The sequence below is a fragment of the Tetrao urogallus genome (genome assembly GCF_951394365.1).
Source record: "Tetrao urogallus genome assembly, chromosome: 2".
NCBI classification, from domain to species: domain Eukaryota; kingdom Metazoa; phylum Chordata; class Aves; order Galliformes; family Phasianidae; genus Tetrao; species Tetrao urogallus.
Genome location: NC_136814.1, coordinates 58,152,605 through 58,169,905, shown reverse-complemented (window position 1 = coordinate 58,169,905; position 17,301 = coordinate 58,152,605). Strand labels below are relative to the sequence as shown.

General features: G+C 37.9%; 1 protein-coding gene across 1 annotated transcript; it reads left to right on the top strand.

Moving 5' to 3' along the window:
* Positions 1-3,581: 3,581 nt before the first annotated feature.
* LOC306958760 (protein LEG1 homolog) lies at positions 3,582-14,190 on the top strand (the record flags this gene model as incomplete). The annotated part of the gene is given in 7 exon segments (XM_079550349.1): positions 3,582-3,607; positions 3,609-3,934; positions 7,169-7,246; positions 9,923-10,107; positions 11,242-11,372; positions 11,796-12,034; positions 14,081-14,190. Coding segments are annotated over 7 exon segments (1,095 nt in total).
* Between the last annotated feature and the right edge of the window lie 3,111 nt (positions 14,191-17,301).

Genomic DNA, 17,301 nt, shown 5'->3' with positions numbered 1-17,301 from the left:
ATGCAAGTTTTTTTCCTGCCTCATAGGCCTCAGGTATTGTTACATTCCAAATAGTATACTCTTGAAGAGTAAGAGTCAATTGAACTGTTTGAAAAATGAAGTATAGCTGTTTAAACATCCTCTGCAGTAAATAGGCAAAGATTGGCATGTCTAGAAAAAGGTTCCTGGTAGCACCTCAGGAAACTTAAAAAAGGGTGCATCACGTACTGGAAATGCTAATTTTTTTGTACTGATCATCCAATGCACCTATGCAAGTTAGACAAGATGCTTAGCTGTTTCACGATTAACACTAAGACAAGGTTCAACATAAATGATGGTATCTTGTTGTATAAGCTTCTTTTCAACAGTGTGTGTTTATTGACACAGGAACAGTACTGTTAATACATAATCTCAGCAAATCTAATTTAGTATTATGCTTCTCAGCAGTTCTGCAGTTATCTTGAAACATAGTCTGCAACCCAGTTGAAAACTGCAGCATTTTCTCTAGGAATTTGGTAACTACAGGTTCAGTGCAGCACAACACTACCCACAAGATTTTCTGGGACTTCCTTCTGTTACAGAGTCTGCAAGGACACAGCCACATTTAGTAACTTGTGGGGGACATATTAAAGCAGTGGTGAAGAAAACAGTGATACTGACATTGCTAATAAACGTAACATTCTGGTCATTTACAATGCTGACATTCCTGAAGTGCTGGTTATGACTCAAGACCTGCCACCTGCACTACTTGTGTCCTGCTGACATCACGTGAATCCTCACCTCTGCTCAAGGTGACAAACAAACATGACTGCACTCCAAGCTTGAAATACCTGTGTAATGACTTCTCAAAGGCAAGTTGTTGTCCTTAAAGTCTTTAACAAACTGTACCAACTTATTTGCCTACAAAGGTAAGCAGGAAGATAGTGTAAGGCCTATAAAATGAATTGTAATATTTTGCAGGAATATTTTAATTACATTAATTTTTAAGAATTGGATGCTTCAGTGATGAATAGAACTGTTGAAGTTTTGTTTGTTAGCACAAGACGAAAGGCTCAAACTTTGAAAGATGAAGGAATTTGGCAGAGCCAAAGGTGTATTAATTTCTAGGCATACATATATATACTACATTTATCATTTAGATTATAGTACAAATGCTTACCAACCAGCTCAAAAATTGGCATATGGCAGGCATTAAGTCATTGATAGGCATTGTCTGACTAAATGTCTTCTGACATGGAAATGTCTATGAATCAAAGGGACATCGCTGAATTCCTCTGTGCAGAAAAAATGACACCCATTGACATTCACTGGCACTTGCTGAATGTTGATGGACACCAAACAATGGATGTGGGCACAGTGAGGTGATATGTGGTGTGTTTCAGCAGTGCTGACAGTGACAGTGCGTCACCTTCACTGTGTAGATTTTTACTAGCTTTACATACTGGCTAATGGTGGTGACTATGTTGAAAAATAGTGTTTTGCAGCTGAGAATATGCTCTATCAAACAGTGTTGCTGTACTCTTCGTTGTAGTTTCTAGTTAATAGTAGGCATTACTTTCAAAGAAACTTATGTATACGGTATCTCTGTGAAAACTGAAGGTATTTATTCACATATCTTGACCTTAAGCAATGAAAATGAAATTATTTATGTATTCATGTACAATTACGAGTACCTCTCACCAGGAGAAGCCATAATCTCTTCTACAATTAAATGAAGGCATAGTAGAGAGCTCAAAATCCCAAATTAGTCACTTTTTTTAGTGATGGTGAAAATAATCCCCATCATTAATTAATTCCTTATGTCCCCAAACCAAAATTTATTTCCTAGCATGATTATGATCTTTGCACCTTTTATTTCGTAAATCACATTTCCTCTATATAACTTGCAATTTAGCAAATAACTTTCAGCACATTTGCTTTTCAGATGAGGCTCACTGTTCGTTATTTCACATAGAGCTATTTATGTATAAATATAAACAGCACAGTTCTTGGCATTTACCTTCAAGATTGTTTTATATTTACGCTTCAAGTAAATAAATAAATTTTAGAACATTTCTGAAATTATTATGTAAAAATAAGCAACGAGAGTATTAATTTTATTTAATCTAAGAATGCTTATTTATGTCTACATCTAAGCCTGTAATTTCAACTCCCTCTGAGGTCAGCCGAGAGCAATACATCTCTCAGTGATGTATTTTAAATGATTTACATTCTCAACATGCCTGATTCTCTGCATAGCTAGATTAATCTTCAAAGGTTCACACTTTGATGAGATAAATTCCATTCATTCAAATTTTAAAAGAGGAAAATTCAATTATTTTTAACTTCTATAAGGCACTGTAACTAGGAATATTGTTCTCGAGTCCATTCTTAATTCTACAAGTCTAAATTAATCTCTACTTTGATGATCTCTGATTGCTTTTCAATAGTTGTTTTTTTTTTTTTTTCTCCTTAGTGGAGACACAAATTAAAACTGATCATTGAAAAAAAATGATGTTATTTACTAGGGAATCTCCCTAGTACACAGAAAAGATGGAAAATAATTTCAACTGAACTGTTACATTTCTTTAGGTCTATGGTTAAAAGCCATGTCTATGGTTGCAGCCAGTTTTGAGTTGCTCTCATCCAACGTGTTGGTTTAAGCTATTTTAAGCATACAAAACCTGAACAAAATTCACAAAGCTACTTCAAAGAAAATAAGCATTTGCAGTTTTTCTCATGTGAAAGCATGACTACAGAGATAAGTAGGTTTGCTGACTACAGTTTTGCAACTGTTGCTTATCTGAGAACAAGCAGCTGAAGATTATACAATCCTGCAAGTAGGTGAGGTGAAGGTAGCTTGACAATTTCATTTATGTTGAAGTGTAACTAACTCAAACACCAATTTTATCAGTGTTTTCATTGTGTTTGTATTGCATGTGGAATCTACAAGATCATGGAGATCGAGTAGGAGACTTTAGAACTTCATAATTAACAATTCCAAACAAAACAGATGGTAAAAATACAGCTAGCCTGGTACTGTACTGCCTAGAACAAGGCTTATTTTCTTCCTTCCAACACATGAACAGTTTGATGGTTATAGGAAGTTGTCTTAAAACCAAAATAGAAAGATACCTAACGCTTATGCTACTGTTGCTCCTTGGGGGCACACAGGTCCTTCTCAAATCACTTTGTTTGGAACCACTCAGTGCTAATCTCACCTGCCTGCATCTGTTTTAGAGATGAGATCTATGACACTGCTGTCTGCTCTTTACAAAGAAGAAATAGGTAGGGAAAGGAAAACATGACAACTAACAAGAAACACAGGGACAGAAAGGTTCATATTGCTACTGTACAAGCAGTACTGCAGCATGGTGGGCTTTTGGAAAATGTGGATATATTTTGTGGGCAGCACAGGTTTGAATGTTTTCCTGTCATATTGATCCCCCTTGAATATCTGCTATTGCTCTTGAAAGATAGAGGCAGGAACATTAGTCACAGCTTGTTCATCTGGCAGTGCCAAGTCAGGATCACTGAAAAGAAGGAAGTGAGACAGAGACCTCTGCAGTCTGAGTCACCCTTTTTGCCCAGCCCTCACCTTTCATGATAAAAGCCCTGCAACAATGAAGATCTTGGTCACAAACCTCCATGATGTGGCCCTACTTTTCCATAAAGGCTCTTCTTCTCGTAGTAGTTGTTGCCTTGAATCCAGCAGCTGCCACAGCACAGAGTGACACAGATGCCAATGGAGAAGATATCTATCCCCCACTGTGGGACTTTGCCCCTGAAAACCTTCTGGATTTCCCAATTAAGGACAACAACATTGTCATCAATCCTTGGAACTATCGAGAACGACTGGGAGTGTATAAGAGCATGCTAAAGGCTTCAGCCAAATATTTTATGGCCTTTGGATCCCAAAATTCTGGCAACATTCTCTGGGGATTACCAGTGCAGCATGGGTGGCAATTTCGTACAGGTATGAATTATGTCCTTCAGCTACTAGAACAGATATGTGTTTACCAAACCAGCTTTGAGTCACTTTTTTACAAGGCTTCTGCCTTGCCAGACTACTACAAACTCAGATTGTAAATTTTGACATACTATGCTAAGCTGCCAATTTGAAAGAGAAATTCTTGATGAAGGAAATATCTTACTTTTTTGAGAAATAACTATTTGATTTTCTAATAGAAAAATATATTATTAGACATAGAACTGATCAGAATCCAGAAGGACTGTGGATTGAGGAAGGTAACACTTCAGTTACCTGAAAATCTTTGAGAATGTATTCCCAGTCTTCCCAGTTTATTGCAGGTAGATGTGAGGGTCTGCACACTGCAGTACTGTTCTTATTTTGTTAACTGATAGGCTTCTTTTGGCTGATAATGTTATATAGTTTCATTTTCGTAATTACGTTTACCACTCCCACTGAGACTTTTTCTCCTCTTTGCCTTATCTGATTATTTTAGAAGCACCCTTTTAAATATGTATTTTTTTAACAAAAATTGTTAACTCTTTTTTCTTTTCTCTTTCTTTTTCCCATTCTTTTTCTCTCTTTTTTCCCACTTTTTCTCTCTCTTAGTTTAAAGCAAGTGGTTTTCTGAGCAATCATTCTTATTTGCTGGTTAGCCCATACTAGGGAAGCAGACACAAATGTATGCCAAAGGTCCTAATACTGCAATATCGTATCCAGAGCTTTGTTGGGGAATGTGTTCTCCTGCATGCTGCCTCAGGTGCAGCATGACATGTATGAACTTGTACCTGGCAGTAAATCCTTCTTGCTTGATGTAAGCAAATACACCTGTCTGACTTCTTTTGTTGTTGTTTTTGCTTTTGTTCATTGGTTGCAATCTGTAGCTTTTTGAGGTCATAGGATTTTTTGAAGATGCATATTTGCCTGGAAGAAAATGTAGACACTGCAGCTGGTGGTGGAGGAAGGCTGCCAACATATAATCTCAACTAACAGAAAATTAAATACTAAGTTAAAATAAAGAAAAGGAGGTAGAACAAGTAGCAAAATCCATGAAGGTCACTAGCTGGCAAATAGCAGCAAGAAGAATTTGGTTGGAGTTTAAGCAGGCTTTTTCCTCTTTTCATTCTTTATATGTAAGAAAACAAAGAGAAAATAAAGGGGATGGATGGTGTAGGAGGGCTGATTCAGCGAACGGCTGAAACAAAGACGCCTTCGTTCAGAAGCTATGCTTGAGTGGAATGATCTTGGACAGTTTAAAGGAGGAAATGGTACTGGACAGTAGATTCCTGAACTACTGAAATATGTTGCATTAACCATCCTGTCTGGTTGTGAAGGCTATATTACTGAGAAAATATTTTTATGAGTATAGTTCTATACAATCTACAAAGAATGAGTGAAACTGCTAGTTTAATAAGAGCGGCACAAGTATTTGTAATGAGCAACTCATGGACATAAAAATAAATCATTAATTTGCCCACATTTACAGTAAAGCAAGTGTTGGCAGGACAGGATATCTTGATGGGTAAGACAGGATAGCTGATTAGAATGTGATTGTGGAAAGAGAAATTATTACTTTAGAGATGGAGCTAAACTGGAAAAGTTCGACTACACAGACTGAGGGAACTGAATAGTCTCTACCCCCACATTTGCATATAAAAGTACAAATCCAGGATCAAGGATTTTAAGAAAGTTTCAGTTGGCATAACATGCGTGAAGAGTAGGAAAAGTAGTATCTATACTTACAAAGAAGGAAAAGAGGGAATAATGGCACAAAAATATTCTTACTCGCACCTCAATAGTAGGTGAGACATTAGAATAAGTGTAAAGAAAAGAAAACAAAGTCAAGCAGCAAAGTAGAAAACTCAGAGTTGGAGCTGTTAGATAGGGTCCAGAGGAGGGCCATGAAGATAATCAGGGGACTAGAGCAACTCCCCTACGAAGACAGGCTGAGGGAGCTGAGCTTGTTCAGCATGGAGAAAAAAAGGCTGTGGCATGACCTCATTGCAGCCTTTCAGTACCTAAAGGGAACCTACAAACAGGAGGGGAATTAACTCTTTAAAAGGTGGATAACAGCAGGACAAGGGGAAATGGTTTTAAGTTGAGGGAGGGAAGATTTAGGTTGTATGTCAGGGGGAAGTTCTTTACAGAGAGAGTGGTGAGGTGCTGGAACAGGCTGCCCAGAGAGGTTGTGGATGCCCTGTCCCTGGAGGTGTTCAAGGGCAGTTTGGATGGGGCCCTGGGCAGCCTGGTGTAGCATTAAAGGTGGAGGTTGGTGGCCCTGCATGCAGCAGAGGGGTTGTGGAGACCCCCCAAGGATTCATGATCCTTGAGGTCCCTTCTAACCCATGCCATTCTGTGATTCTGTGATTCTGACAGAATTTGCTACATCTGTATTCAGCTGACTCATTAGGGAGCAGGTGCTCTTCAGGGTGGGGAGTGAGAGCTTCTGGAATATCTTATGTCATTGAACCTGACTATGGTACTTCCATGTCATGTTCTTAAAACAGATTTCCTGACTCCTTACATGACTATTTACCATGCAATGTACATAACTGAGTGCTTTAAGGAGTTAGGCTACTCCTCCATGTCATGTGCTTAAAGTGAAATATGTCTTACATGCTGTCACAAATAATTGTGAAATATCTTGCACGTTTGTTACAGAACAGATATTTGAAAACTCTGCTAATAAGCTACAACAACATTTGCATGCTTAGCTTAACAAGAAGGCAATGTTTGTATGCATCATTAAACTGAAAGGGATTCTGTATCACAAAGCCCAATTAGGTGATACAATTACTAGCACACTTAATTTGTACTATTCTGGTCGTTAAACAGCTCTCCTACAAAATTAGACTTGCATCTACAGAGAATGATGCATCAGCTATGCACATGTTTATGGCTGTATGTTCATGTATATTTATGTATCTATAAAAATATCATTGTGATATCCCACTTTCAGGCAGTTCCTTAAACTCCTAGAATACATTTACAGTGAGCAATAAATTTAACTGTAGAATAAGGTCATATTACTATGTGCTGCATGAAGTATTGACTGAGAAATTCAACTACTATAGCAACAGTAGTTTATGAAGCAGGACAACAGCAATTGTTCTACTTCTCTTAGCAAAATTCTCAATGATTTACTGATGTATATAGATATGTATTCATCTCAATTGGATTTCTTGTGTAAAAAAAAAAAAAAATTGAGAAATAATCAGTGCATTCTTTCATTTTATTTAGGCAGATTAGCAGATCCTACCAATGGGACTTCCTGTGGCCACAGAAACCTGTGTATATCTGTAAGAAGTTGGTGGTCCTGTAAGTATACTCTATCACAGTGTTCTTCAAAATATGATTTGTGTCCTAGAGGGCAAGAGTTTGGAACCACCTTTGCATTAGGCAGTGCCAATAAAAAATAAAGTGACAAATTTTAGTGAAGGGCCAACCGTGACATAGTTCAGCCATGCGTGTTGTTGATATCACTCTTGGTCGGTGTGGTGGAGCGCCTCATCCTCCTGTGGTACATGAGGTCCACTGCAAGATTTTCTGCAAGATTTTTCTGAATCATGGGAGAAATTACAGAATGTGAGACAGCAAGTAGTAGGTTTTTAAATAGTAGGGAATATTTTGTCCTTAAGCTCAGAACTTTGCAAAGAGTAAAGGATGTTATCTAGTATGCCACATGTAAGTCAAGGGTATCTGTTGCTCTGCAGAACAATCCACCAAATAACACTTCCAGAATAAATGAAAAAAACACCAGCACTACAATGCTCTTTGTCTCAAATGCTAGCACACGCATGTAGCTTTTTTTCCTCTGGTAATTTTACAGCCAGTGTTTATGTGGAAATGGGCTTCTTAAAGGACAATGTATGGATAGATTTTTCACAGAGTTGATCTTAAAAGACAATTTTTTTTTTCTGAGTCCACAAGTAAAGTAAAAATAACAGATTTTCTCATTTGATAAATCAAAAATACTTTAATAATTTTCCTACATCAAGGAACACTGAGTAACATAAACATGACCAGTCTAAATAGAAGGATCTTTTGTTTCCATTATCCAAACAGCTGAATGAACACATTATTTAAAAGACAACAAACACAACCAGTAAAGTTTTCCTTGTATCCAATTTGAGTCAAAGTCAGTATTTTTAGGCTCTTTGTTTTTTGTTTTTTTTTTTAATGAAACTGGAAGTCTGTCTCTTCTGGAAAGATTAGCTTCCATTTTTTTCAAAAAATGGAACTGACAGATAGGAGGGGAGAAAAAAAAAGACAAGCTTGACTTACAGTCAGTATTTACATCTAACGTCAATAAAAATATGAAAATCTCTCTCTCTCTTTTTTTTTTTTTTTTTCAAATGCACTTCCCCTCCACTGAAAAGGGAAAACCTTTCCCTCTCCAGCACATTTTCACTCCATCACTTTTGTCCCTCTGCTTCCTTGCTGTTCTGCTGTGAGTGCACCTTTTCACAAGACCTGCTGCTTGGCTGCAGTGAATTGCTCTCTCTATCCCCATCACACCCGTGCTTTGTTGTGGAGGCTTCTGACAGTGAAATAGAAACTGATTTCATATCTCCTCATATGACCAAAACTGTGAGCACAGAGTAAATTAAAATGTAAATGTAGTGCTAAACCAAATTTCACTGTGATACTCAATCCAACTTCAATTTGTGTCTGTGAGTATAAATACAACTAGGTGCTCAGGAGAAGGTGTCCCATGCATTGACAAGTAAGAGGGGTCACTGCATAGATCTGTGCTGAACAGAAATCAGAAACAGAAATCCTGGAACAGAAATCAGATTTATCTTCAGTATTTGCATTCCTGCTCTTCACTTACTTTTGAACACTGTAAGTCTTCATGATAGCAAGTTTTCCTCCAGGAAATGTATGATCTCAGCCTTGATTTACTCTATTGTACCAGGAATACACAAAAAGTATTTCAGGCTGCAGATAAATGCCTTATTGTTCTGAGGATGTAAGTGGCTTGGTCTGGTCTCCAGGGCAACCCTCCCTGGCATGCATAGTCATACTAAGCTGGGAATAAGCTGAAGCCAGAAACTGACATTTAACATGTCCCAAAGTAAACGAAACTCTGCTTGAAAGACTGCTGCTGAAGAAGTCCTGTCCTCCTTTTGACCTAGAATAATATTCAGTGTATTCCTCTGTTGCACTGTTCTGTTGTCTGAGTTCCCCAAGCAGGTATAAATAAGTAATACGTGCAAAAATATTTGAAAGAATTTAAGCGTATTCTGGTGTGAAATCCAAGTTTCAGCTTCTCTGGTGAAAACAATGAATGAAAAGAAAGACTCAGCTTAGTAATGACTCCCATTGAGACACTGTCTTCTCATCACTTGGGGCCTCTGTTTGGCTCTTGTCACTGGCTATACATCTCCTCTAGAATCCCTAGCCAGGCCCACGCACATACAGGAGCTGGAATAATTATTAGGATAGGGATATACGATAGGGTATAGTGCTTTGGTGATTTTGGTCCTCACTGCTGGAACCATGTGCAAATAGCTGGGCAATCTATGGCACTGAGATTAAGCATGAACAAATGACCTCTTAACTCTATGGCTCAGAGCTACCTACCCAACAAATCTGAGATTTAGACTGTTCTTTGCTGGAAGTCATTAAAATTTATTTCTACAAAGAAGGACACAATCAAGAGGAGAATCTAAAATTGTTCTTCCAACATGAAGAACATCAAAAGTCATTCAAACGCTTTCATAGAAGATTTGGTCCAGCGCAGGCAGGAGCTGAACTTGGCTTTCCTACATGCTTACCGCCAACATATAAATTAATATTAAAAGTTGTATACGAATCAGTACAGTTATTACTACTAGGGGATTTCAGTACATACGTCCCACTGCTGGACATAATTGTATCGGTGGCATTTTGAAATGACTGCATTTGTTGTTGTAGAGGTTTCATTTCTCCATGTGGAAATTGTTTGCTTCTTAGCACTTAAAGCCTCCTCCTTTCCAATTCTTACTGCAGGTATGAATTACTACCTGGCTATCATACCCTTTTTGGGTGCAGTGGAAGCTGGCCTCTTTGGAGAGGTGAAGTACGAGGTAGAAATGCTGCCGCCAGAGGACCGAAGAGATGATTTCTGTTACAGTGTTGCTGACTGCCGTTCTCGCATTCCCGAGCTCATGGATGAGTGGAAAGCTTACTTTGAAGTAAACAATTTAAAATTTTTAAAATATTTTGTAGGAGATTGTACTTGAATATTTCTTTTTAAAGATCTTATTATTATTTGTTGCATTTTGGTGGCTTGATTTACTTTCAATAGCAACTTGATAAAAAAAAGGTAAGCAGTGGAAAAAAGCAAAGCATGACATAAAATGAATGAGAGATGAGAAAGACAGGATTTTTACAGGTTATTTATTCTTTTCCTTCCTTTCAAGCTAATTTTGTATTTTAGCATCTGTCCCTAGAGGCTGTTAACGGTTACACTTGTTTCCTAATGTTAGCAATTCCAAATTATGCAGGCGAGATAGATATTACCCTAGAGAAATGGTCTTGAGATGGTTTTATAGGGCCTTTTTATTCCTTTGAACATCAAAAAAACTGAAATTCAGGAGGATATTTTTAATACATCTACGTACTCTGTTTCCACATCATTCAGTTGCTCTCCAGTCACAAATATAACTGTACTTCTTACTTCACAGGTTCAATAATGCTTTTTATAGATAACCTTTATTCAACATTTTTGTTCACAGTCAGGTAATAGATAATGATCAGCAAATTAAAACCACAAGTAACCTGGCGATTTTAAGTAGAGGAATAGGTTTTAAGAACAAGGCTGGATTTGTTTTCTGCAAATTCTTTATACTAAACAGTATATTTAGGAAGTTATTATAAATGATCACATAATTACAACCATTAAGGCTCATTTTCTTATTTTTTGAAATTTCTTAGCGTTTGCAGCTGAAAGAGTAACTGTTTTTTGAGAAATTCAGTATTTTAACATGGAAACTTCCGCTGCACTCAGATACAAGAGTCCAAATTACTGTGACAGAATACCTAAATTATGTGGGAAAAACATTCACTCTGTTGAAGCTAAAGAATGGCAAATCTCATTAATTTCAGTCAGAATAGAAATTCATTCTAGAAATCTATATTAATAATTTCTCCCTATGTCATATAGTACAGTTATTTACAAAGTACAAGTAACACATCCTAACTACTCATAAGCAATTTTCTTTAGCTTGAAAGCTTATTCTACTGTGAAGTATGTATGTAAGTGTGAAAAATGTATTGATTTCAAAACATCCTCTTATTTCTCTGCTTTTTTCTCCCTCTTGCTGCAGTATCTGCAATCTACAGAGCAAAAAACCATGAACTCGGCGAAGTCCTCCTTTGTGCTGGATGATGCTCTCCACTACATGTGGAAGGCGCATGTTGCCTCCATTGCTTATGCGCTGCCCAAATTCCAGGACAGGTATGGGAATGCGAAAGGTGGCCAGGGGGACCTTCTTACTTCCATGCCTGTTTGCTAGGATAATGCCTGAACAATGCTTGTATGAGGCTCTGGTCTTTCCCTCTCGAGGAGCAGGAGATATCCGGCAAGAGATGAAGCATCAGCACAACAGGCTGTGATAGGCAGGCAGGCTATGGGTTTACACAATATGCTGATTCCCATCTGAAAGCCAGGGCCTCAGCCAGGAGCTGTATCTAACCTGTCCAGAGATGGTTATGCCAGGAAAAATTATACATAAAGTGCTGCAGGAGGTTTTAAGACACTACTAAATTGAGATTGCTCAGGATTTCACACTGATCAAAACTCATTTGGTATAAATGATAGATTACTGTGTTCTACTGTGGGTTTCAATTATCTGATCAATTTTACTTTTATTTCTTACAGCTTAAAATATCTTGCTGTTCCAGAAGCAAATTTTGGTGAAGACTGGGCTAATGGTGTAGATTTCATTGCAGCCACACATTTCTCTACAGATTTGCAGACCACAAACCACTTCCAGGCTTTCCTGCCCCAGAGGATGCTTGTTGAAGGGGATGTCCTCCCATCCATCAGTGGCTTCAGTTCACAGCAAAACAAAGTTCTTGTATCACTGAGAGCTCTTAACAGAGCAAATCAATTAACAGGTATGAGCCCCACCTAAAGAAGCTGGTAATCCATAGATATCTTACATCTTCTGTTTCTGTACTTTTCTCCACGTGAATGAAGTGATTTTCAGTATACGGTAGTAAAATCACTTCATAGAGATGAACAGTAAAAAAGTATGACTAAAAGTGTAACCACAAGTGAACAGTGCACCAGAAAGAAAGTATAGCAGTGAGATAACGCTGACAGTATGTGATGGGGACTTCACATTAGACAAAGGTTATGTTTGTAGGACCATATGATCTTGCTCTTTTTTTTCCTCCAGTTTACCCAGGAACTTTAAAAAGGATCACCAGCTTGCATTTCACAAGTTAAATCTGAAACCATCGAAGCTGTAAATCAATTTACTGGGTCAGTTGAGGTCATAATAAAAAAAAAGAAAAAAAAAAGAAAAAAAAAAGAGCAAAAGATCAAAAACAATGGTTTGTATGTCCACAAGTATTCTGCTTGGTTGTTGTTTTTGTTTTTGTGGGATATGTTTTTGTTTTCCATCTCAATCTTTGGTTTTATGGAAAACATTACGCAGACCCACAGAATTCTCTCCCAGCACTAGAACACTATCCTTTAGACAGCTTTAACTAAAATAAGTTCTGCATCACCATCCAGTGGTGAGACATATAATTACAGTATTTGGATGGGCTGATACTATTTATTTATTTGTCCTTTATGAAAGGAAGCATGAAATGAAAACACAGTGTGAAGTTACACCGTAAAGCTAGTATCCAGAGCCATAGTTTGTTTGTTGTTGTTGTTTTGTTTTGTTTTTGTGATCTTCTGTCCAAATACTTCAATGAAAATTCAGTAGCTGTATTTAGTGTTGGAAGACTGATTAATGAAGATATTATGTGTTACAAAAGAGCATCCTCACACCACAAATTGTTTTCCTCACACATAATGGTGAACATTGCTTCATAATTTGAATAAGGATCATAACAGCTTTGTCATATGACTGGTAACCTAAGTCACAGTTCAAGGTTTCTTTTAAGAGCTCTGTCCCCTGCATGGTAGCCTATGTAATGGATCACAGAAACAGGTTTCTTTACCAATCTAGAATTCATCTCTCCACTGTGGGGACAGCAAGGGAAAGCAGGACTTGCAGGGTAGAAATCAAGGAGCAGAGCACCAGGGCAGCAGAGCAGATGAATGCAGGACCGAAGGGATAAAGAAGAGGCAAGGATGCTGAAGATGTTCTATATGGATGTAGCCATTAACAGTGTGGTATCTATCTGAAATCCCTGGCTTTGCAGGCTGGAGATTTCCCTGACTCTGCTTTGAAGGGTTGAGCTTTGCTTTCAGTTGAGGGTTGTATGCAAGCTAGCTCAACCTGCTGATAGCTTTGCAGATCAGAAATGGAACTTTAAATTATATTCAACTATATTTGGCTCTGGACTGACAGTCTAAAAGTGGATCTGAAAAGCTAGACCTTGTTGTTACAGCACCCGTGACAAAATGAGATGTACTCTTTTGTTGAGCCGGATTCTTCAAACTTTTAAACAGAGCAGAGGGGAGCAGGCAATGAGCATTGTACAAACTGGTGCTAAAGCAGGACTGGTCAGGAATGCTTCGTGGAGAATGACTGCTAATTGCCTTGATGAAAGTGTAGGGGTCATTCGCTTCTTTAGCTTGAGGCCTCAGAGGGGCAGAAGAGTAAATTCTTTGCTTATTTAGAGTAAAAACAGAAGTGTGCATGACTGCGACCATCAGGCCATTGTTTCATAAGCTATGAAGCTATGTGCAATTCCAGAACAAGGCCCTGACATGTGTCTTCAATCGTTTTGATTTGCAACACTGGTGACAAGGGAACAAGCCAAGTTGTCCATCAATACAAAGGAACCCAAGCTGAATGAATAGCCTGTGTCTTCCTACATAGCTGTAGGCAATTACTACACCATCAGCATGCTCCTGAGTCACTACCTCAGGAGAGTGGTTAGGTGTTTGCAGCCAGACATGTGCTTCATCCCTTGTGTGCCTCGAGCTGCATGTACTCCATGTTAATCTGACAGTGTCACATTGTGTTTCTTTCCAAGGAGGACTGTCACTGAAGCTCTGGCAAAAGTCAATGTCTACTGAAGCAGCAAGGAAAATTGGCCGAAAACTGATTGAGGACTTGGTTGCCAGTCCAAGTTTTGACTGGTAAACTGGTCTTGGTAATTTCTTTACAGCAGGATTTCCTGAATAGCCATGTGGGCATCTCTCTTATATTGAATCGATACTTGCATCCTTAATTTTTTTTTAATTAACTCATTTGTTCAATTAATTTCCTTAATAAAATGCCTTACAAAAAAATCTAAGTTTATTACTTTCTTGACTTCATAAATGATGTATCATTATTGGAGAGAAAATTGAAGGCAACTTACATTCAGTTTCGGACTGTTTCCTTCCCCCTGTATACAGTGATCACAGCAAATATGTACTCAGGTCCTTGATGGTCTAACAGATGATGTCCCAAAACTTTTCTTTGAGTTATGATCCAAAGCCAGTGCTTTGACAATTTCCTACTGAAGTTGCTGTTCTACAGAGCAGCTGCAATTAAAGATTTTAGGCTTTTTTTTTTTTACATACTTCAGTACAGATGAACTCCTTCTCTAAGATGCTATGCAACAGGTAAGTGCTGCACCTGATGCTCAGGAGACAGCCCCAAGAGATCCTGAGCCCAATGTGCTTACTCTGCAGAGCTCTTAAGTAACTAACAGAATTTCTGTTGTTTGGTTTGTTACACAGATGTCAATGAAGCATTGGTTTATCCATCAGCTTCTGTGATTAGGTAGTCCATATAGTTGTAGAATTAGTTTTCCTTTTGTACATTAGATATGATTATTAAGAAAGAATTGAGTTCGCATTGTGCATCATCACAATGTCTAGCAGAGTCAGATCCAGATGCCAATCAAACTCTTCCAGATGAAAACACAATATGGAGAATTCATTAAAAAAAAACGTGGCATCAGAAGTTGAGGAAAACTGGGACAGGGGGCCTGAAAGCAGAAGTTTCTCAGGAAGTCTGCTGACTTGGGTCCTCCATCCTTACAAAAACTTTACCTGGAGAATGGGAATGGCTGGAGTTGCCTTCCCAAGATGGAGAGCAGAGGATGGCAACACAGCCCCTGCCTGCTGCATCTTGTGGGTTACAGCTTGCACTGTACAGGGAACAATATAGTTCAAAATAACACTAGCTTTAGACTCATGTCAAAATAAAGGTAAGCAGCTTAGTTTAGCCACCACTTACGGGCTACCCTGCCTCTTTCAGTCATTCCTAGCATCTTGGTTGGTAACTGTGTCTCATAGGCATCTCAGTACACCCTCATTTGGGGTGAGAGATACATATCACTCTTTCTCTTTGTTTCCTGACAAGCACAAAGCATAAGGATCCAAAATTTTCAATATATATCAGTGAAAAGCTCATCCTCTGGCTGTGTACAACCTTTGCACTGGGGAGAGAGGAGGATGCTGCAGGTGGAGCCACAGCACACAGCATCTCAGAGCTTGCAAACAGCTCTGAGACAGGGAATCAGGCCAGGCAGCCAGCAACAAGGCTAAAATCACAGCATTTCCACACTGCCACACAACAGTCAGGTCCAGGGCCCAGGTGTCTCTTCGCTCTTGAATTCGAGCTCCAGACAGCCTGAGCATCAACAGGTAGTGGTGTTTCTCAGGGGTCTGCATATCTCAGTGAAAGTCTTGAGTTATTTTATGGATACTAAATAAATGAAAAGGAAAATATTTGTCCTTCCTGGCCACTTTCCCAGTTCAATTGGTTTGTTCTCCCTAAACTGGCATGATATTTGCACTGTAAATGAAGAAATAGCCATCAAGACATCGAGCAGTTAAACACTATTTTGACCTCTGATGTCCCAGGACAAAGGTTTCAATTATTCATTGTCATTTTATGGATAAACTCTTAATGTACCATCATTAGCTAATGATTTTCAAAGGAAATAAGTTAATGAGGTCTAAGAAAATGCCGGAGTTTTTACCTTAATTACCTGGTTCATAGATCAGAGTAATTAGATTTCAACAGACTTTAGGTATAATCTAAAAGTAATTACTGCAGCTGCCAGCTGTTAAAGGATTAGATTAATTGTGCTCAGGAAAGTTTGAGAACAATTTTCAGTCTTTTCTGTGGTTAACTCAGGTTTTAATCTCAGGTGGGCTTTAAGAAAACAAACAAACAAACAAACAAAACCTACAAACAATAAGAAACAGCAACAAATATTCAACCATTAATGCAAACAGAAAAAAACACATTTCTTACAAGCTTGCAAATTGCTGCACTTAAGGAGATATTTCTAAGAGATATTTTTTAAAAGACTAATATTTCCTGAACTGAGTTCATGACAACATTAAGAATTACTTTATTATTTTGAAAAAATACTATCTCTCTTAATAAACCTTCAGGCATTAATGCATTTCAAACCCATTTCAAACAAGTCAAACATGCCGATCTGTCAGGTATAGGCTCTAGGAACTGGACAGCAATTGAGCTGAGCAGTCTGAGGCACGTATAAAAGTTTAGACAAAGCATAGTTTGCTTTCCCAAAAGTAGAGCAGATGCAGATAATCTAGAAACAAAACAGATGCATCCTAGTAGGAATACATCTGGGTGTCAGAATGTAGGGAAAAGGGATAATAAGAGAAAGCAGTGAAAAGGAAGAAGGATGGGAGAGCACTGGAGTCTGTGCTTGATAAAGCTGGCAAAGGCTGAAAAAAAACAAAGTCAGAGGTGTGGCTGTTGCCCTTGCCTAGGTGGTTGTAATTGGGAATACAGCTGTTGCACTTAACCTTGCCAAAATCTAGATGTGTGCATTAACAAATAGTGTCCCAAACTGTCACATAATGGACATATATTAGGGGTGAGGCTATCTCCCTTCTTGCTGGATAAAAGGAAAGCCACTTCTACCTTTTTTTTTTTTCTTTTTTTTTCTTTTCTTTTTTTAAGAATGAGGCATAGAGCTTGCAGGGCTCGCATGCAAAGTTGTTTGAAAAAATGTAGAAAAGTATTTTTCTTTCAAGCTGGATTCGTGAATTTCCCTTTCCCTGTGATTCCAAATCTGTTTGGGCTCCTTTACTTACCAGCCCATGCTCTCTAACGCATAATTAAGTATTAATTATATTAAATTAATATTATATAATATTAAATATTATATACTATATAACATATTAATATTATATAATATTAATGTTATTATATTATTCTATATAATATTATTATATTATATAATAAATATTATATAAATAATATCAATTAAAATTT